The 23,487-nt window shown below is 32.8% G+C and overlaps 2 protein-coding genes across 18 annotated transcripts in view; both read right to left on the reverse strand.

Moving 5' to 3' along the window:
- Positions 1-8,009, reverse strand: part of b3galt1b (UDP-Gal:betaGlcNAc beta 1,3-galactosyltransferase, polypeptide 1b) — a 211,668-nt gene extending 203,659 nt beyond the window's left edge. For 9 of the 14 annotated variants that reach the window (XM_051119807.1, XM_051119804.1, XM_051119797.1 and 6 more), the window contains exon 1: positions 7,949-8,009. The gene's annotated coding sequence lies outside the window, so the exon portion shown is untranslated. The other 5 variants (XM_051119805.1, XM_051119798.1, XM_051119792.1 and 2 more) reach the window with 3 other exon arrangements.
- Positions 8,010-19,050: 11,041 nt separating this feature from the next.
- The window catches only part of xirp2b (xin actin binding repeat containing 2b), a 134,259-nt gene continuing 129,822 nt past the window's right edge, over positions 19,051-23,487 (reverse strand). For 3 of the 4 annotated variants that reach the window (XM_051119185.1, XM_051119186.1, XM_051119188.1), the window contains 2 exons: positions 22,503-22,633; positions 19,051-19,200 (listed from right to left, as the gene is read on the reverse strand). In XM_051119185.1, the coding sequence (XP_050975142.1) occupies positions 22,542-22,633 (92 nt within the window). In that variant the 3' untranslated portion in view covers positions 19,051-19,200; positions 22,503-22,541. Of the gene's footprint in view, positions 19,201-22,502; positions 22,634-23,487 lie in introns of those variants that run through there. The other variant, XR_007828419.1, reaches the window with a different exon arrangement.

Here is a 23,487-nt window from a genome sequence, read left to right on the forward strand (position 1 = left end):
AACCGAACCGAAAACCGTGGTTAAAAACCAAGGTACGTATTGAACCGTGGACTAACTGTACTGTTGCATCCCTACTAATTAGCAATATTTTTTAGGGGTGGGAGAAAAAAATAGATTCTCCGATGCATCGTGATTCTCTCTTCTACGATTCTGGATCAATTCTGAATATTTCAGATTCGATTCTGAGCTTGGTTATTTTCCTGCATGTGGCACGTGTGCGCACTAGAGATGTGTCGGGCTTTATTGCACAGAATTTGCACTGTGAGAAGCGGCCTGTGCACCAGTGGTGCGCTCCGCAGCACGTGTGCTTTGGTTGACGCAGAAACAAGCCGTCCTCGGGCAGCGCAAGCAATTGAAGGGAATGGGTTTCATAGCGCAGCGCAGCGCTTTCCGCTACATCTGATATATCTAAATAGATCTGTGCATTAGTGTGAATACAGTCTGTTAAAGCTGCCACTGTCTGTGATCTCATCAGTAATAATCAAACGGCAATAATGTTGAGGAAAAAAGAAAATCCCATAACTATTGTCTGAAAACTTTCAGATACTTAAAGAAAACTTATTTTAAATAAGTGATTGTTGTAAAAAATAGCCTGTTTATATAATAAAAAATAAAGTTTGCACAAAATACATTTTATATAAAATTTACATGAAAATGTAGCCATGTGCAGTGATATTGAAAACTGAGAATGTGATGCATAGTGATTTTGAGTTGATAATGAAATTGTAATTGAATTGAATCATGAAACCAGTGAAGATTCACACCCCTACTTTTAAGATGGCAGTACTGACATACAGATATTCCAACTATAAACAAAAAACAAAGAAACCACAATTCTGATTAAAAAGTAAGGTTGTAAAGATCTATTTGCACAGCAGAAGAATTTATTGGGGAAAAGATGTAGATCAAGAATCGTTTTGGACTCCCAGAATCGGAATCGGATCGTGAAGTGCCTGAAGATTCCCAACCCTAATACTTTTACAGTCAATACTGTGGTTAATAAAAATACATTTTTTTCCATAGTTGTTCATGTAAGCATGCGAAAGCTCTGTGAGTGCTGTGAGTGCTCTGCAAACTTAAGAGTTTACAACAGTTTATAATAGTTATTTCTTGTTAACTTGGAAGTAAGAAATAACTTGGTTAACTTGGAAGTAAGAAATTTAAAGAAGTTTCGGACATTTTGGAAATGGCACCGCCAAAGAAAACTGAGCCTAAAATGGACAGCGATATGGAGGAAATCCGCAAGTCACTCAGTCATATGTCCGGGGAACTCGTCAAAGTTACCGAACAGTTGACAAAACTAACGCAAGTTATAGAAGAGGTGAAACAACTGAAAGATATGATAAGTGCTAAAAACAAAATAATCAACGAACTTGAGAGAAGGCTGGATAACATTGAACAACATATGCGAGTGGAGGATGTATTAATTACAGGCTTGACTATTACACCTCGGACGTATGCGAAAGCCGTTGCAAGTGGTAGCAGTGTCAGCGAGGATGCGGAGAAAGCAGATTTGCAAACACTGGAAAGGCAGGTTCTTCGATTTTTGTCAGAGAAGGACATACATGTGGATCCGGAAACCATCTCGGCGTGCCATACTCTACCACGCAAAGACAAGATGAGGCCTGTTATTGTCATGCGCTTCGTTACTCGGAAACATAAAAATGAATTATTGAGCCAAGGAAAAAAGTTGAGAGGAACAGCGGTGTATCTGAATGAGCATCTAACGCAGAAAATGGCGAACATTGCAAGGGAAGCCCGCATTCTGCGGAAAATTGGAAAAATTAAGGCGACATGGACAAGGAATTGTAAGGTATTTATTCAGCTAAATGGGTCAAATTCGGAACAAGCTAAAGTCATGATGTTAAGAGACTCAAAAGATCTCGATCAATTGAAATAATGTGGCAAAATTCTGTTGTGCATTTTCGATGCGGTTTTGATATACCTCAAGATATGCCGATGTTAAACATTGTGGGAATGAATATAATTTTGTCAATATGGAAATTTGTGATTAGAATAATGGATTTATTTGGTTTTGTTGGACTGGGCCTGCACGATTTTATTAGAAGGTCTATTTGTTCTAAGCACTTACACTTTCGACAATGGTTTCAAATATTGATATAAACAGTGATAAAATATTTGACATGGAAACTGTCTGTGCTGAAAATATACTAGCCCCTGGGGAATGTCACTACTATACAACACAAGAGTTTAACGGGATTACACACAGGTTTTCTGATGATGCATTTTCCATCATACACTTTAATAGTCAAAGTTTGAAATGTAAATTATCAAAGATTAATGACTTTTTAAGTGATTTAAAATGGACATTTAAAGTGATTGCTGTAACAGAAACCTGGTTGAAGGAAAAGCAAGTTGATAGTGTACAGATTAAAGGTTACAACATGTTCTATGTTAATAGGATGGGGAAAGGTGGAGGTGGTGTCGCTCTCTATGTTGATGCTAAACTGAAATGTAAAGTAGTTGAGAAAAAAACTATAGCTGAGTTAGATTTGATGGAAGCATTAACGATAGAAATTATAAATGATAAAGGAAAAAATGTGTTAATTACTTGTGTTTATAGACCACCTGGGCCTATTACTGATTTGTTTATAGAAAAAATCATAGAAATGCTTGATGACATAAAGAATAAATCAGTAATTGTATGTGGTGATTTCAATATAGATTTAGGTAACACAGTAGCAATTAATGACTTTAAGAACTATATGGGAATTGCAGGTTTATGCCCAATGATAACCAAACCAACCAGAATTACAACTCATAGTGCCACGATTATTGATAACATATATACAAATTTACATGGTGATATTATTAATGGTATTTTCATGATAGATGTCAGTGACCATCTCCCTGTATTTACAATTTACGATAATTTCTGTATTAATACTATGCAAGATAACTCTTTTGTTATCATAAGGGATAAGTCTAGTAAAGCTATTGAGGATTTTAGAGAAGATCTTAAGAGACAAAACTGGGATCAAGTATATACGAATGACTTAAATAATGCCTACAATGCTTTCATGACTACACTTATCAATTTATATGATAAAAATTGTAAACAAATAAAAATTCGTGCTCAAACTGCGAAAATATCTTTTGACAAACCATGGATGACAAATGGGTTGAAAAATGCTTGTAAGAAAAAAATATCTGTATAGAATGTTTCTTAAAAAAAGAACAGAAGATGCAGAATGTAGATATAAAAAGTATAAAAATAAACTGGTATCGATTATAAGAAAACAAAAAAAGGATTACTACACCAATTTGATAGATAAAAATAAAGGCAGTATCAAAAATATGTGGGGCGTAATAGACACAGTCTTGCATAAAGGCAAGGCCAAAATTATTACTCCTGATTTTATAACTAAAAATAATTCAGACATATATGTGACCGAAGAAATTGTAAATGAATTCAACAATTATTTTGTAAATATTGGCTCTAATTTAGTACAAAACATCCCAGATGAAAATATTGATTGTAGTATTATTCCACATAGTGTAAATAGTATTTTCCTAGAGAGCGTACAAGTGAGTGAAATTCTGAACATTGTGAATGAATTTGCCAACAAAAAGTCAAATGATTACACAGATATGAACATGTCTTTGATAAAGCAAATTATAGATGTAATTGTAGAACCTTTTACTTATATTTGTAATTTGTCATTCCAAATAGGGAAATTTCCAGAATGCATGAAAATAGCTAAAGTGGTTCCACTTTTCAAAAAAGGAAATAAAAATGATATTTCGAATTATAGACCCATTTCCCTGTTACCACAGTTATCTAAAATATTAGAAAAATTATTTGTGTTTAGATTAATTAAATTTATGGATAAAAATAATACGTTAAATAATAAACAGTATGGATTTCGTTCAAATCATTCAACTGCTACAGCAATAGTGGAATTGGTAGAAGAAATAACGAATGCTATGGAAAAGAAACAGATCGTTGTAAGTGTCTTCGTGGATTTGCAAAAAGCGTTCGATACCATAGACCATGAAATATTATTGAGTAAATTATATAAATATGGTATAAGAGGCATAGCTTATCAGTGGGTTAAAAGTTATTTAAAAGAAAGAGAGCAGTTTGTTGAAATCAATAATACAAAATCAAAAAATTGTCAAATTACTTGTGGTGTACCCCAGGGATCGGTATTAGGTCCAGTACTTTTTCTTCTTTATGTGAATGATATTGTAAATGTTTCAAATTTACTAAAATGTATTTTGTTTGCGGACGATACTACTTTATTTTATGCTGGCAAAAATATAAATGATGTATTGCAAGTTGTTGAGTATGAGTTTGGGAAAATTATGAGATGGTTTAACGCTAATAGATTATCTTTAAACATTAGTAAGACAAAATTTATGATCTTTAGTTGTACAAATAAGGATTTTGATGCAGCATTGTCAGTACAAGGAGTACAGATAGATAGGACCCATGAATTTAAATTTCTGGGTGTTTTGATTGATGAACAGTTAACGTGGAAATTCCATATTGACTATGTTAAACCTAAGGTATCCCAAATCATAGCCGTGCTGCATAAGATAAAAGAATCTGTTAATAAATGTGCTCTGTTTTTGTTATATAATTCATTGATTGTTCCACATCTGACCTATTGCACTGAAGTGTGGGGAAGTGCTAATAAGACTTATATAGAACCAGTTTTTAAATTACAAAAACGTGCTATTCGTGTTGTAAATGGAAGTGGATATAGGGTCCACACAAATCCAATATTTATACAATTAAAAACCTTAAAATTCGATGATTTATTAGAATATAGTTTACTAAAATAATGTATAAAGCTCACCAAAAAACATTACCTGAAAATTTGCAAAATAGATTCATCAAGAGAGTTAGTAGCTACAATTTAAGAGGAACTGAAGTCTTTCAGAAAGCTGAGTTTAGAACAAAATTAAAGGAAAGATGTGTCTCGGTGCAAGGTGTCAGTTTGTGGAATAATTTAAACAATGAAATCAAAATGTCAATATCGTTTTTTGTTTTCAAGAAGTGTGTAAAAGCATTATTGATAGAGAAATATCATGCTTCTAATTAGTTGGAAAATGAGATATTTGAATTATGACATTGTATATTTGCTGTAAATTTGATAAGTATAAGAGCTCCTCATTGGAATTGTAATTTGTTTTATGTTGATAAGGGGCAGATATTATAAGTTTATCTTCTTTCTGCTCCTTTTCATTTCTTTTTCTTTTAAAAGAATGAAATAAATAATAAAATGAAATGAATGAAATGAAAAAAAAAAAAAAAGCTGAGCACATAGTGCATTGACAAATACAACTTTTGACTTAAAAAATGTATTATTAAAAGTAAAATTTAAAATTACATTTACTAAATACAATGAACAAATATTAACTAATGTAGTTAAAAAATGAAACTTTATTATAAAGTGTTACCAGGTTATTAATACAACCATTAAATTCTCTTCTAAGAAGCATTAGTTTTATGAGGTTTGCAATGTCAAACTAACTGTTAAATTTAATCAATGAACTATTCTGAAGGCAAAATTATCCCAACATATATTTAAATGCAATTCAGTAGTAACACATTATACACCTGATAAATAAAAAAGTAATTGAAATGATGTGCTCTTTAATAATGAGCTCTTTTTTTTCTTAACATGTTTTCCCAGGTTATGCATCAACCATGTTACTATTACATTTTCCCATTTGTAGACCAGTGACCTGTTTCCATAAATCCTAAAAACTGTGCATAATGACATCATTATCCTTTCAAGAAGTAAACTCTTCAAGGACAAGTTAGTCTTTTTTATGCCCTTTTTGCCTCAATTTTGTTAGTACAGGGCAACCTTACATCATCAATCTTGTTACCATGGTTATGTAAAGTAAACAACTGATATTTGAAAAGATTATTTATACAAATTTCATCTTTAAATTCTCTTTTGAAGAAGCGCTGGTTTCATGACCTTGAAAAAGTATTTCTATAGTGAACTAAACTGTAAAGTAATGCAATTAATAAATAAATTAACTTTTTAACTGTAGTGTAATATAACAAATTAACTATTCTAAAGGCAAAATTACATCCCAAAGCATATTAAAAATGTATTAACCTAGCCAGAAATACCTAATAAAAGGTTTAAAATCTTAAAAATAAAAGTTAGACAGATTATACTCTTCTATTCCTTTCAGTGGAATATTGCAGTGTTTATTATAAATCATTTACCTTCGCATATCATTACTTTTTTTAAATGCATGTGTCCTCATAATCTGTAATCAAAAACCTTTTCTCTCTCTCGCAACACCATTTCTTCTGATGACGTGTGCAATGAAGTGCTGTGCAATAATCACTTCCCTCCAGCAACCTGTCAGTCACATGAGATCACAGCAATTGCAAACCGGCATCAATCCAATCAATTCCCAACGGACAAAATCAAGTCCCACCCACCATTTTTTCTTGTTCAAGAAGCCGTTTCACTCAGATGTCACAGTAGAAAAGAAAAAGCGACTGCAATTTTCATTTCATGCTGACTTCTAATCTAGTTGGAAAGGCACCCATTTCGTACTAATGACCCATTTCATGTCCAGCCAGATGTTTAGGCACAGAGAGCTTATTTCACCTTAAACTGCTTATTTATATTATAATTTCACTATCAAGGATTATTTCCTTTAAAGAGAGATGCAAGTTCTTTAAATTCAAATGACGCAAGTCACTCCTCAAATGACTTGCATCTGTCAAAACACTGTTGAAAATGAAAGATCTGGTCAATTTTGCATGCGCAGATGCAACACATGGTTCAAAAGACATGTAAAACTGATACATGCACAAAGAAAATGGTCTTTTTATGTCTTCGACAGCAAATAAAACCCAGCCAGATGACTCGAATATCAATGAACTTTCAGAGCAAGTGAAGTAATTCAGAAAGAAAACATCACTTGGAGAAAAATTCTTTTAAAAGTCAAGATTTTTTTTTCTGGAACTCTTTCTTTATAGTTCAAAACAGCAGTAATCAACAGTGTTTTCAAAAGCTAATGATGATTTATTACCAGCCAGTGTGAAAATACAATGCGATTAATTAGAAAAGCAATTAGATGCAATCAGCATCTTTGAGATAAAAAACCTTCTAACAAACTTTAAAAAATAGTAACATGAAGTTTTTATAATAATGATCTGTTTGTACTTGATCTGATCCATAAAAAAGCTTATATGAGAACCTACCTGATATTAAACCGTGTTACTGTAAAATCTACTACCAACAATACAAGCTACACAATAAAAGCCCACATTAATTACTTAATTAGTTCAACAAATAACAGATCACTGAATTACCAATGCAACCACAAAACACAATCAGCTTAACACACGCTGCAAACATTAGATAAATAACCCAACATGCTACATAAACATCCCAATAATCATAAACAACTAAAAACGACATCTAGCTAGTTCGCATTGAGATTTCAAGGAATGCTTCTTTCTCCAAAGTATAAGGTCATTCTTACTTTTCGTTAGCAAAAAACAGCACTAAACAATATTTTAAGAAAAAAGTACACACATTGCCTTATTAACTACAACATAAATTGTCTCTGTTAATTTTAAGGTAATTTTTAAAATACTGAATATTCAACATTTTCATACTAATTAAAAACAGAGCTGGAAATCGTTGTTCTGTTAAAAGTCCCACTATGTTAAACAGTGTAGTTGAAAGCTTTACTCACTTTCAGCACCACGGACAGCGTCAGTACCGCGCGGGAGACTCGGAGCCTCTGACACCTCCATCACTAATACTAGCGGCTTTGACCCGGCAAACAGTTTAGCACACTAAACCCCACTAAACAAACTCCAGGATTCACGACAAAACCACAGAACCCGTCACAGCTCACGTTTCCTCCAACAGGCAGGTCTGAGCGGCTAACCGTTCTTCCGCGAGAAGTAAGAGAGACGCGTTTCACCTACCGCTTCAGTCGCCTCCATCCTCCGAACTCGTGCTGCTGTGAGTGAGTGTGTGAGAATGAGCCCGAATCCTCTGCGCCACGAAACCTGATGGTGGGAGCTGTTACACGACAGGCGCGCCGTCCAATCACATCGCGCTCTGGGATACACACAGCCAGTCAGCGGTAAGACAACTTGGACTGTTTTGCATAGCAAGGTTGATTGACGTTGTGAAAAAATTCGAAGTAGGGAAATTTACTTTTTCAATTTAAATTACTTTAGTTTCATAGCCAAATTACTTTAGTAATTTAAAAGAAATATACAAACAAACATACAAGTGTTTAACAATAATTCAAGTGTATAGTACTGGGTAAAATATATCATAAATGAGAAAAAATATATATTATTATGTATATATAAACAACTTAAATTTTTCCTACTTAAAATTATATTATCACTCTCTATTTTAAAGCATAAATCAGTACTTCATACTGATTAAAATACATATTAAACGTATTTTAAATTCAAATTAAATTGTAAAAACACATGAATTTAAGAATTGCTCAAATGAAATGCCATTAAATTTAAATAAATTTTATATCATATTATATATATATATATATATATATATAATTTATTAAATTTAAATAAATTATATATCTCATATGTATGTGATACCTTATGATAATAACATAATATATAATAAAAACACAATTTTGAAAACAAACATATACTTTTCGTTAATAAAAAAAACAGCACAAAATAATATTTTACAACAAAAATACACTACCGTTCAAAAGTTTGGGGTCAGTAAGACTTGTAATAGTCTTTAAAGAAGTCTCTTATGCTCATCAAGGCTGCATTTATTTGATTAAAAATATAGAAAAAAACAGTAATATTGCAAAATGTTTTTATAATATAAAATAATGTTTTTTATTTTAACATACTTTAAAATAGAATTTATTCCTGTGATGAAAAGCTGAATTTTTATCAGCTGTTACTCCAGTCTTAAGTGTCACATGATCCTTCAGAAATCATTCTAATATGCGGATTTATTATTAGAATGTCAACAGTTGTGCTGCCAAATATTTTTTGGAACCTGTGATTTTTTTTTTCAGGATTCTTCCATGAATAACAAGTTTAAAAAGTACAGTGTTTATTCAAAATATAAATATTTTATAACAATGTAAATTATTTATTATTAACTTTTAATTATTAACTTAATACGTCCTTGGTGAATAAAAGTATTAATTTCTTAAAAAAAAAACAAAAAAACAAAAAAAACAATAAAACAATAAAACAATAAAAATGTAGTGACCCCAAACTTTTGAACGGTAGTGTATATATTTATAATTATAAATTATAATTAATTGAAATATATTTTAGAATATAATATAAAATAATACAATACAACCTTTTGTTGTTCACACGTTTTTGAAAACATCCTGAAATTCGCTGCCAAATTACTTTAGGAATTTAAAACAAATATACAAACAAACATACATGTGTTTAACAATAATTTAAGTGTATAGCACTGCGTAAAATATATCATAAATGAGAAAAAATATATTATATGTAAACACAACTTTAGTTTTTCCTAATTACAATTTCCGCCCATTTTTTAATTATATTATCACTCTCTATTTTAAGGCATAAATCAGTACTTCATATTGATTAAAATACGTATTAAATGTATTTTAAATTCAAATTAAATGGTAAAATTACAAATTTGAAACTTTAAAAGAAAAACACATGAATTTAAGAATTGCTTAATTTAAATGTTATTACATTTAAATAAATTACATATATATATATATATATATATATATATATATATATGTTTTGAAAACAAACATATACTTTTTGTTAAAAAAAAAACAGCACAAAACAATATTTAACAACAAAAATATGTTTAAAATTTTAATTTATAATTAATTGAAATATATTTTAGAATATAATATAAAATTATACAATACAACCTTTCGTTGTTCACACGTTTTTGAAAACATCCTGAAATATCTTTAAAAAACCTTCAAAAATTGTCAAATCAAAGTCAGCCTTCATTATTTTATTTTTTTAATTCATTGTTTTAAATGAAAGTATCTTTAATTAAATACATTTCCATCAATATGGGTTCCATCAAAATAAAATAAAATTCAATTCAATTAAATATGAAACTTTAAAAGAAACACACATACATATAAACTGTAATAACTGCTAAAATTACGTTATAAAATTAAATTACTTAAATTATTAATGTCTATCTATCTATAACATTAAAATGTGCAAATGACAAAATGAATATTATACTAATAAGATATAATAAATATAATATAATATAATATAACCTTGCTTTACACACACATTTTTTAAAACATCCTGAAATACTTTTGAAAACATTCATAAATTGTCAAATCAAAGTCAGCCTTCATTATTTTAATTATTTAATTAGTTGTTTTAAATGAAAGTATCTTTAATTAAATAAACATTAAAATGACAAAATATAATATAGCCCTGCTTTGTGCCCCTGCTTTTTGAAAACATCCTCAAATATTTTTTAAAACATTCATACAATTTTATCACATCAAAGCCGCCTTTTATTATTTTAATTGTTTAATTAATTCATTTAAATCAAATTATTTTTCATTAAATAAATGATTTCACCAATATGTGACTTCCATCAAAAATGTAAAATAAAATAAAATAAAATAAAATAAATCCAGTTGTTACTTTCCCATCCTGAACATCTGCTGGAGATTTCTTCTTTGATGGCTTGCTCAGTGGAGACACTAAATGGATGATTTCTGTAAATCTGCATTGAAACAATGTGTATAAGTGAGTGTTATACAAAATAAATTGACTTGAATTATGGAGTTATTCAGACCTGTTCTGGTCGTTACTGCATGCATTTCTCCAGAATAATTTCCCCATCTCTGAGCAGATGGATGTGTCCAGTCAGGTGCAGCAGAGGTCTGTCAGGTGTGGCTGCATTAACACCACTAATCTAATAGAGTTAACAGCCTTAGAGAGACTGACTACCTGCTCCACAGGCATAGACCCAACAACACTACAATTAGAATTCAGAAACAATACTGTTACATATATATACACTAGACAATACGGCTAGACATAAGAAAGAAGCTATACATGTGTGGGTATTATCTGTCCTCCTGATAATGCTGAGCGTTTCCAGCTCATCCATCTAAGAGCGGTATTAGTCAGCGCTTTATTCATCTGGGGTAGGAAGGACAAGTGGATTAGGCCTTCTCCTGAGTTTATTGCCTCTGAGGATGTCATTATGACAAGAGTATTATTCTAATTTTCAGTTTAATGCTTTAGAAAAGTTTTGAGATGACGCTAATGCACAAAACCTATTTGGGAGTCATTTAAAGTATTTTCAATTTTATGCTTTTTGATGTATTAGTTCACCCAAAAATGAACATTTGCTGAAATGTTATTCACCCTCAGGTCATACAAGATGTAGAGGAGTTTGTTTCTTCATCAAAATAGATTTGGAGACAATCAGCATTATATCTTACTCACCAATGGATCCTCTGCAGTGAATGGGTGCCGTCAGAGAGTCCAAACAGCAGATTAAAACATCACAATAATTCACAAGTATCCACACCATCCCAATTGTAGGTTACTCATGGATTATTGTGATGTTTTTATCAGCTGTTTGGACTCTTGGTACCCATTCACTGCATATGTATTTTCAGCAAAATCTTATGTTTGGGTAAACAACTCCTTGCTTGACTTTGAGCAGACAGTGAAGGAAAAGCATCAGGCGTCCAGCGTTCATGTGAACTCCTTCAAACCTGTTTGAAAGCATCCCAGCATGCACCTCAGGAAGCTGGCTGAATGTCAGAGCGAGCTGAAGCGCAATCTAGACAAAGAAGCTGCTTAAATATAAGAGTTTTTATTTGTGAAACAGCTTTGATCATTACTGTACACCATTCACACATACTGTACTTCCATTTACGCAATTTCAGTTTGAATTAATTGCATAAGTAGGTGTGTCAAACTTTGACTGCCAGTGTAATTGAGTTGCCCTTTTTAACAACTGATGTCACAAAAGATTCTATTTTTGCGCTAAATGATTTTAACTAGGCCAAAGGATAATAAATGAGTTTTGAATTAAAGCCATTGTTCACAATCTCCATGGTAACAAAGCACTCATGCACTGCCATGTTTAGCTCTGTTTTCTTCTTCTTCTTTTAAAGGAACAGTTCACAAAAAAATCTATAATTGGTTGAAATTTTAATAAAGCACTGGTCACTCTTTCCATTGCAATTACAATCAATTTTGGACTGGAGCTTTGAAGCTTCAAATAAAGTGAAAATAATCCATATGATTCAAGGACTACATTTCAAAACACACTACTGCATGTTCAATATCATTTGACGGCTTTGTTTGAGAAAGACAAGACAGAAATATAAAAAAGTTTCACTTTTAAAGAACGCTGACATCTGCTCTAGTTTTCAATGCAACTTTAATGAAAGCAGACATGTCTGATCTCTGAACAAATCATCCTTTTGAGTCAAATCTTTTTAAAGAATCGATTCACAAAACCAGTCTGAATTAATTTTTAATAACAGTTAATAGTTTATCATATTTTTACCTTTTTTGAGTTTTTATTTGTATATTTTGTTTTCATTTTAATTTAATTTTTACTTTTAATTTTTTTATGTTCTGTCTGTATAGTCTTACTGTTTTAGCTTTACTATTTTAAGTACACTAAATTAAAATATTACATGACATAAAAGTTATATACACTATCAGTCAAAAGTCTTTGAACAGTAATATTTTCACTGCAATTATTTAATCCAAAGTACAGCAAAAACAGTAAAACAGTAAAATCCTGAAATATTTATACTTTTTAAAATAACTTTTTTATTTCAATATATTTTAAAATGTAATTTATTACTGTGATTTCAAAGCTATTTTTTTTGCATCATTACTCCAGCCATATGATCCTTCAGAAATCATTTTAATATTATGATTTGCTGCTAAAAACATTCATTATTATTATTGTTGTTGTTACATTGAAAACACCTAGCAGAATTTTTTCAGGTTACTTTGATGAATAGAAACTTCAGAATAACAGCATTTATCTATAATAGAATTGTTTTATAATATTATAAATGTCTTTATCATCACTTTTAAACTATTTAAAGCATCCTTACTAAATGAAATCATTAATTTCTATGATTAATTAAAACAAACAAACAAAAAAGTACTGACAGTCTTTTGAATGGCATAGTGCATTATCTTACAAAACGCTGAGCTTTGGATCTTTCTGTTCATCAAAGAATGCTGAAAAATGTACTCTGTGTTACTGTTTTAAATATTGCCAATAATAATAATAATAAAAAAATATTTCTTCATTTTCCTTTATCATGTAACACTGAAGACTGGAGTAACGATGCTGAAAAACTAGCTTTGAAATCACAGGAATAAATTGCATTTTAAAATATATACAAATAGAAAGAAGTTATTTTAAATAGTAAAAAATATTTCAAAATTCAGATCAAATGGATCAAATAAATGCAAGCTTAGTGAGCAGAAGAAACTTTAAAAAACATAAAAAATCTGTACATATACACATATATACTTTGAATCCTTTTTGAAGCCTGAAACTACTGTAAAAATGACCAGGAAAACTGACATGAGGATGAGTACATAGTTACTCAGTTTTATCCTGTGCACGAACAATTTCTTTAAAGTTATTTAAATAAAACTTAGTCTGAGATGTCTGGGTAAGAAAGGTGAGCTCCATCCTTCTCTCTGTATCGTCTGACAGCGTCTCTGCGGAAGATGGGCTTTGCTCAATGATTCATGTGCTCTTGGAGGTTTCATAAAAGCACAAAGACAGATAGACGCATCATATTTATCCAGCCAGACAAGTGTCTGTGTGTGTATGAGATGAGAGTAACTAACTTTAAACACAAAGGGAAGCTTTCAGCTTTCGTTCTCCTCCCATTGGTTTTTTCCACTTGAGTCCGCTGAATGGCTCAGATTAGCTCACACCCTGCAGAGACGAGAGGCCAAAGGATTTCACAGCATTAAACCACTTGCTACAGTAGCCTACATATGAGAGAGCCTAGTAATTGAGATAAATGATCTAGTGATGCTTTCTGACATATACAGTAGATGAACTGCTGGGTTGAATAAACACTTATTTCATACAGTATGTGGGGAGCCCTGAGAAGGATGGAGAACTAATACAAGCATCATGTTTAAGGTGAAAACACGATACATCCACATCAGTTGGAAACCATAGATAATTCAGAGCAAGAGCTTGTGAGACATATTCAGCTCTTCCAGGATTCATTTATTTTTAAAGGGAATGTACTTCACTCTGACATGACAGCTCTATATCTAAATATACTCTGCTGTGGGTTTCTTTGAATCTACAGGTAATTTTTTTGCTAATGCAGCATGCAATATAAAACTATTGGCATAAACAATGCCAAAAATATGCTAAATAAAACTATTGTCAGAAAATTATTAATGGCGTCCTTGTTTCTTTGATTTTTTCTTGTTAAATAAAAATGCATGGCTCTCTGGAATACTTGATTCCGATTGGTCACTTTTTGTATAATGACCGTTATTATTTAAAAAGGTCTGAGAGGGAGAATGATGTTGTCTGAACTTAAAAAAAAAAAGGTCTAATAATAGTTGGTACTTTTTTCAAAAGTGTAATAGTTTCTCCTATAGGCAATTTCCAAAGTTTTATGTTTTTAAAAGAAGTCTTTTATTGCTCACCAAGGCTGCATTTATTCAATCAAAATTATAGGAAAAACGCTAAAAATTGTAAAATTTAAACAGTTTAAAAGAATTGGTTTCTAATGTACTACTTTTTAAAACGTAATTTATTCCTGTGTTGCAATGATGAATTTTCAGCATCATTACTCCAGTCTTCATTGTCACATGATCCTTCAGAGATCATTCTAATATGCTGATTTGCTGCTTAAGAAACAATTCTTGTTATTATTAATCTTAAAGACAGTTGTGCTGCTTCATATTTTCAAGGAAACACTTACATACAGTTGAAAATTATTTTACCAAAATAAGAGGGATCATAGAAAATGCGTGTTATTTTTTATTTAGTACTGACCTGAAAACAATTTTTCACATGAAAGACATTTACATATAGCCCACAGGAGAAAACAATAGTTGAGTTTATAAAAAATGACCCCGATCAGAAGTTTACATACACTTGATTCTTAATACTGTTGTTACCTGAATGATCCACAGCTGTGATTTTTTGTTTAGTGATAGTTGTTTATGAGTCCCTTGTTTGTCCTGAACAGGACAAAGTTGTCCTGAACTCTGTTCTTCAGAAAAAACCTTCAGGTCCCAGAAATTTTGTGGTTTTTCAGCATTTTGTGTATTTGAACCCTTTCCAACAATGACTGTATGATTTTGAGACTCATATGCATCTATTACAGAAGGTTTAAACGCTCACTGATGCTTAAGAACGAAACATGATGCATTAAGAACTGGGGGGTGAAAACTTTATGAATTTGAAGATCAGAGTAAATTGAACTTATTTTGTCTTCTGGGAAACATGTAAGTATCTTCTGTACCTTGTAAAGGGCAGTACTAAATGGGAAAAAAAAAAGTGATATTTAGGCAAAATAAGAAAAATGTACACATCTTCATTATGTTCAAAAGTTTTCACCCCCAGCTCTTAATGAATTGTTTTATCTTCTGGAGCATCAGTGAGTGTTTGAACCTTCTGTAATAGTTGCACATGAGTCCCTCAGTTGTCCTCAGTGTGAAAATATGGATCTCAAAATCATACAGTCATTGTTGGAAAGGGTTCAAATACACAAATATGTGGAAAAACAAAATTTGTGGGACCTGAAGGATTTTTCTGAAGAACAGTGGGCAGTTTAACTGTTCAGGACAAACAAGGGACTCATGAACAACTATCACTAAACAAAACACAGCTGTGGATCATTCAGGAAACAACACGCTATTAAGAATCAAGCGTATGTAAACTTTTGAACCGGGTCATTTTTATAAATTCAACTATTATTTTTTCTGTAGACTATATGTAAACATCTTTTATGTGAAATATCTTATTCAGGTTAGTACTAAATAAAAAATAACATGCATTTTGTATGATCCCTCTTATTTTGGTAAAATAATTCACATTTTGCAGATTCTCCAAGGTGTACAGTATGTAAACTTTTGACCTCAACTGTATATTTGTCTAAATTATATGATGAATGGAAACATTATTATACATTATTATAATTTACTGTCACTTCTGATCAACTCAATGCAACCAAAATTACTGCATGGTAGCGCATGTTCTTATTTACTCTTTTATTTACAATACAAATAAGAAAATACATGCTAGATGAATCAAAAGAGTTCACATACCACTTAAATATGACCCTTCTCCCTTGAATGTCCTGCTGTTGCTGATGAGTGTGTTTTGAGGTCTTGAAGCTGCTGCTGCTGCTGTAAAAGAGCGCTGAGTGTTCCAGCTTCCATCAATCTACCACTTCTCCCTAAGGCGACTGTACAGCAAGAGCTATTGATTTACAACAGTCTTACGGGTTTGCTTAAACACTACACCTTGAAATTCTCACTGTGAGCGATGCTAAGGGATTTCAGTTAAAGCACAATAACAGCTGAAGTGCAGTTAAAATGACCAGCAGTTCATGTGATCACGCGTCAGCACCGTTTATTTCAAAAGTCTCTCGTTGATGCTCAGAAGAGGTTATGCTCAATGAAAATTGTTTCAAGTAAAACACTACACTGTGTACTGCTGGGCTAAAAAATAAAAATAGCCTCAATCCACTACGGTGCAAACTCTCAACACAACAAGACAAGCAATTTTAAAGAAGTGTGAACAGCATGCAGGTTTTAAACCACACGGGTAAAGAATCTTCATTTACTCTTTCAAATGAAATGGAAAAAAAACAAACCCTGAATGCATAAACGGTGATATCAAGATGTCTTTATTGCAATTCCATCAATAAATTAGCAAGACCTCTTTGCTAACCAGCCCGACTTAATTTAACGATCAGGGATTGTCCAGTACAAATCATAGAAGACAACTCTAAAAAGATCATTTTCCTCACAAAATATTTTCTGTTTAGAGAGAGAAGGACATACACTTCTATTATAAACAAGACAAGAGATTTACAAATGTGTGTTTTGTTCATCTTCCTCCCACACAGCACTCCAGGTGCTGCACAGGAAGAAGTTTTTTTTTAAAAAAAAGAAAAAGACAAAAAAAAGTTGAAATGTGAAAAGTATCCCTAGTATAACCTTACAAAGAATATAAAAATATAGGGATGCAAATCTACAGAGTTTAATTTAGTAATAATCTGTCGTCTCTCCATGGACATGGTAAAATGCATTGTAGAAAATTTATGCTTGACTAATTTAACTAAAAAGAATTCCTTAACAGACCTGAAAAGCTCCGCACCATTTTCGAATCGGTGAAGTATACAGAAATACAGAAGCTTTTTAGAATATTGAACATGCACAAACTGACCCTTATATTTGGCACCAGTTATTTTTATATTACAATTTTAAACTTGAACATCGAAAAAAATGAAATTCTCTTATTTCTGCATTAATAGACCTCCCAAAAATTCCCAGCAACTGCATGAGTGTTAATGAAGAAATCATGACCAGGTCATATTCTAACCAAAATAAATAAACGAATAAAAAAAGAAATGATATCCCGCATAACTAAGGAAACAAAAGCCTGCTTTTAGAACCAAATATATATATATATTTATATATATATATGCTAGTTTTTAAAAACATTTTCAATGTGAATCACATTTTTTGGTGCTTATTATTTTTCTAATTTTTCTAATTTCAAAAATACAAATTTTCAAATTTCAAAAATACAAATTTTCAAATTTCAAAAATTCAAACTTTCAAATTTCAAAAATTCTAATTTTCAAATTTTTGTTTAAACAACTTAATTTTGTTTTAATTGTTATGAAAATATGCTTCATTTTCTTTATGTGAAGTTTAGGTTAACATTTCTCTCTTTTGATTAGTACAATATGACCGTTTTATTTTAAAAATTTATTTGTCTCTTCAAAATCTCACTTTCTTTCAGTTCTTTCTTTCAACCTAACACACGAACTGTCTGAACCTGCGTCTGCTATATATATATTTATGAAACATATATATATCTGGTTTGCTGCTAAATAATTTTTGGTGCTTAAAAATTATTAATGGTTCTTAATATTTTCAATGTGAATCACATTTTTTGGTGCTTAATATTTTGTGGAAACAATTTTTTTAGGACTCTTCGTTAAATAGAAAATTCAAAGGACATAATTTACTTGAAATTTTTCAAATTTCAAAAATTCTAATTTCGAATTTCAAAAATTCAAAAATTTGTGTTTGAACAACTTTAAAAATGTTAATTGTCATGAAAATAGGCTTTATTTTCTTTATGTGAAATTTAGTTTAATGTCTATTTTTTGATTAGTAAAACATGGCCGTTTTATTTTTAAAATTGATTTCTGTCTCTTTATAATCTCACTTTCCTTCAGTTCTTTCTTTCAACCTAACACACTAACCATCTGAACCTGCACCTGTTTTATATATACGCAACATATTTATCATTTCTCCAAATCCTTATCAACTTCCTGTTACCTTTTCACCTCCACTATCTCTCTCTCTCCACCTTTCCTCACCCGTCCGACGGCGTGATTTTCACCCTGTATTCGAAGCTCTTCATCATCGTGATGTGTCCTCGTGTTTCTAAAGTTCCCACAATACTTCATGCTGTTGTGACATGCTTTGTGTGTCGCTGATCGATGAGATGTCTCCCTCGCTCTCCTCGCTCTTCTTTCACCGCTGGCCCCGAGGCATTGTTGCACTCCTCCTAAAGTGTGGTCCTCTGAGTTGCTTTCCGACGCTGGTACTTAGGAGACTTTGAAGTTTCGCTCTTCGGGGGCCAAACGGGCTTCACTAATTTCACATCCTGATCTAAAGAGAACGTCTTTTTCGGAGAGGCTGCTTGCGGAGGCCACACTACAGAAATTTTGTTAGGGCTTTGATTAGCTTCTTTTTCAAACACGTCTGAGAGCGAGCACATGCTACTTTGTGAAAGTGACGATCTCCAATCCGATGAGTTATGGTCTGTATCCCGCACGCCCAGTAATTCCCTTTGCGATCCTTGTCCAAATCCATCCTCGAAATTCCCTTTAGATTTGAAGAGCTGTTTATAATGTGGCTGGCAGTATAAATGTCCATGGAGAGAGACAAAGTTTCCAAGGCTGTCAGACAACAGAGTTTCATAATTCATAAGTCACAGAAAATATATAGAGCTGTCTGCATTCGCACAGTTTGTAAATGAAAACTGCACTGCAAGCTTTCCATCTGAATAGTTTTATGCAGGATACTTAATATTATAGTTACAAATAATGGTACTTTGTGCAATAAAAAATCAATTTGGAATTGATTATGTTGGAATACTTGCACTGCTAGACATACTAGAATATGTATGGTAATGTTAAATATGATAAACTGTCTGTTTATTCTGTTTTTTAAACAATGATTCACACTAGAAACTCGTCACAGCGATGCCAGGGTGTTGCTATGTGGTTGCTGACTACTTAAAAGAATAGTTTACCCAAAAATGAAAATATGCTTAGGATGTGGATAAATAGGTTTCTTCATAGGAACAGATTTGAGAAATTTTGCATTACATGACTTGCTCATTAATGGATCCTCTGCAGTGAACGGGGGCCCTCAAAATAAGAGTCCAAACAGCTGATAAAAACATCACAATAATCAACAGGTAATCCACACCACTCCAGTCCATCAATTAACATCTTGTGACGTGAAAAACTGTGTGTTTGTAAGAAACAAATCAATCATTAAAGGAGAAGTCCATGTTCAAAACAAAGATTCACATATAATGTACTCACCCCCTTGTCATCCAAGATGTCTTTCTTTCTTCAGCCGTGAAGAAATTATGTTTTTTGAGGGAAACATTTCAGGATTTTTCTCCATATAATGGACTGATATGGTGCCCTGATTTTGACCTTCTAACATGCAGTTTAAATGCGGCTTCAAATGATCCCAAATGCGGTTGTAAACGATCCCAGCCGAGGAAGAAGTTATTTCCATAAAAATAATTCAATTTATATACTTTTTAATGTCAAACGCTCGTCTTGTCTTACTCTCCCTGAACTGTTTTTTTCCGGTTCATGACAGTTAGGGTATGCTGAAAACTCCCATCTCATGTTCTCCCTCAACTTCAAAATCGTCCTATGTCACTGTTTTACCTTTTTTGTTGAGGGTGTTTGATCTTCTTTGCATGTTCACTTTGCAAAGACTGTGTCAGTACTTCTGCAGCGATGTAGGATTATTTTGAAATGATTTTTGAAGTTGAGGGAGAAAATACGATTGGAGTTTTTCGACATACCCTAACTGTCTTGAACCAGAATACACAGAGTTCAGAGAGAGAAAAGCAAGACGAGCATTTGAGATTAAAAGTATTTAAACTGTATTTTTTTAAATGAAAATAACCGATCGTTTCACTAGATAAGACCCTTGTTCCTCGGCTTGGATTGTTTACAACAGCATTTGGGATCTTTTGAAGCTGCATTTAAACTGCATTTTGAAAGTTCAAACTCGGGGCACCATATCAGTCCATTATATGGGGAAAAATGCTGAAATGTTTCCTTCAAAAAACAATTTCTTCACAGCTGAAGAAAGAAAGACATGAACATCTTGGATGACAAGGGGGGGAGTACATTATCTGTAAATTTCTGTTCTGGGAGCGGACTTCTTTAAGACACGTTTAACTTCAAACTGTTGCTTTCGGCTAAAACAAAGCAGTCCTCGATTCATAATATTGTTTAAGATTTGATGCATAATGTTGAAAAGGGTGTCTAGTCTGAATCACGAAACAAATATTTAGGTAGATTTTTTATGTGAGAGGATAACAGTGGATGGACTTTTCCCAGGAGGAAGCGTTATTATGGATTAGACGGCTCTACAGTGCGACTACTGCGTGTGACTATGAAAAAATATTTAGGAGCACCAGTGCGACTGACCCGATCAGCATATTTATGTTTGTGCTGAGGGGAGCTTCAAAGGTTTCCACATGTTTTTGCAACATGATGATGACAGACATATCTCACGAATCCTTTCATAAACATAGTGTAGAGTGTAAATAAGAGATTGATTGTGCAGTGTAGAGAGCTTTGTTGATTATAATGGAACTTTGTGAGATTGCGATGTACTAAGATGAGTGACAGATTTCAATGATTTTTAACGGGGTCATGAGCGTCTTACCTCAAATCAGCTGTCACAGTCCATCCTCCATTGTTTCGATGCCGGAGCAGGGATGTAAGTTAGACAAGAATATCTCAGATTGAGCGATTGAGGTGTTGTGTTGCTGGATGTAATAATGAACATAGTGGTCGTCATTTACTCATTTAATCTGAGCCGCTGAAGATGCAGTAGATTACATTTGTTTGTGAAGGGAATGCGCCTACATATATCCGTCTATGTTCACACGAATCATTCATGCTCCAGCTTCACTTACAGCAGAAGTGAGTATAAGGGTTTTTTTTACGAATCTTCGCGATCGCCTTTCCTAATAACGTGGTAGTTAGCAAGTCTAGCAGCTAAACGCGGCTAAATGTGGCTAAAGTAAACAGGCTCGTCACTCTGTAAAGAGAAGAGAGGGGTGGGGCGAGCAGAGCTCATTTGCATTTAAAGCAGCCTCAACCAGAATAAGATGATTTTTGCAGAGCTGATTTTGGCAAGGTAAAAAGGGTGTTGTTTTACACTACCATAGAATTTTTAACCAAAGTATATTAAAGACTCTTCATTAAGACCCTAAAGAATCACATCAACCTGTGAAAAATGGGCATCCGATGACCCCTTTAATAAAGTCAGAAAAATGCCTTTACAAAGGTAAAAGCAAAATTCCCCTGTAACCGAAAGGTTGCGGGTTCGAGTCCCAGGTCTGGCATGGATTAAATGTGGGGTGTGAATAATCAGTGCTCTCTCCACCCTCAGTACCACGACTGAGGTGCGTCCCTTGAGCAAGGCACCGAACCCCCAGCTGCTCTGGATGTGTGTTCATGTTGTGTGTGTGTGTGTTCACTACTGTGTGCGCTCTTGGATGGGTTAAATGCAGAGCACAAATTCCGAGTATGGGTCACTATACTTGGCCACACATCAAGTCCTTTCTATTTCTTCCTTTCCTTTCAAGTGCTCCTAAAAGCGTAGAGCCCTGGATTATGGTCTCCATATATTTTAGCCTAAAGTAATGGTCTGAAGTTAAAAACGTCTTAATGATGGATTTGTTTCTTACAAACATTAAGCTTTTCACTTCACAAGATGTTAATTGATGGACTGGAGTGGATTACTTGTGGATTATAAATAATGTTTTTATCAGCTGTTTTGGACTCTCATTCTGACGGTACCCATTCACTACACATTCACTCCATTGGTGAGCAAGTGATGTAATGCTATGCATTTCTCCAAATCTGTTCCCATGAACAAACAAACTGGGGATAAGCACATTTTCAGCAATTTCAAAATTTTTATTACATACCTCAATTTGTTTTTGCAGTGCTCACAGACAAAACAGGATTTATGGAACTTCTTTTTGTCGGCTATCAGGCCTTCCATGGGGTAAACCCTCTTCTTGCACACCGCACACATCTCCGACTTTGGTACTCGAATCTGACAAGATGGCAAAAGATATTCAAGTTTAAGTCAATTCCTTTTTGTACACAATCAATATTCCCACGCAGCACTTTGCCAAACACTCAGCTCTCCAACTGGGCAATGCATGCAAATCTCATTGAACAACATCCACTACTGCAATGTAAGGTTATTGGCAAGTTTGTTAACAACAGGATTAGTGAAAGACAAGTTCAGACACACAATAATACATTTAGGCATTGATACGTCTCAAATCTTGAGGTCCTTAATACAATTATGACAAAATTTTAAACTAAATAAAAATTGATTCTTTACACTGTGTTATGTGAAATTTCTTTAATTGCTCATTTTATTAAATCATTTGAACCCATCGCTCAGTTACTTTAGTAAAACGTGTACTGTTCCATAGGCAGCCGGTGCTGGGTTATCATTTGTTTTTAACCTAGCCTACTGTTTTTCCCCCTCAGCTGAGTCTACAGCAGTCTGAATAACAATTGGGTTATAATTTGTGGAGTTATTTTGGGAAATGTAATAATCTTGCAAATTCACAGTCTCTGAAAAGAAACAAACAAAACAACTATAAGTTGCTGTTTCTCAGGTCACACAGAGAAGCTAAAATCAGGCATTGTTTTCCTTCATTCAGTGTTCTGTATCAATCCCTAAAACATTTTGCTTTTAAAGTACATTTGATTCTTGCAGCACTCTCAAATGCAAATGAGACAGAGATGAATGGCAATTATGGAGAAAGCACTCAATGTTATTGAGATGTTTGAAATTCTAAGCTGATAAACTCTCTTTTTTTTATTCTTTGATGGTGCTGCAAGCGAGAGTAGGCAGAAAGCAGTTCTGACTGGCTAAAAAATAGTGTAGGC

This window comes from Labeo rohita, chromosome 9, assembly GCF_022985175.1.
Source record: "Labeo rohita strain BAU-BD-2019 chromosome 9, IGBB_LRoh.1.0, whole genome shotgun sequence".
NCBI lineage: Eukaryota > Metazoa > Chordata > Actinopteri > Cypriniformes > Cyprinidae > Labeo > Labeo rohita.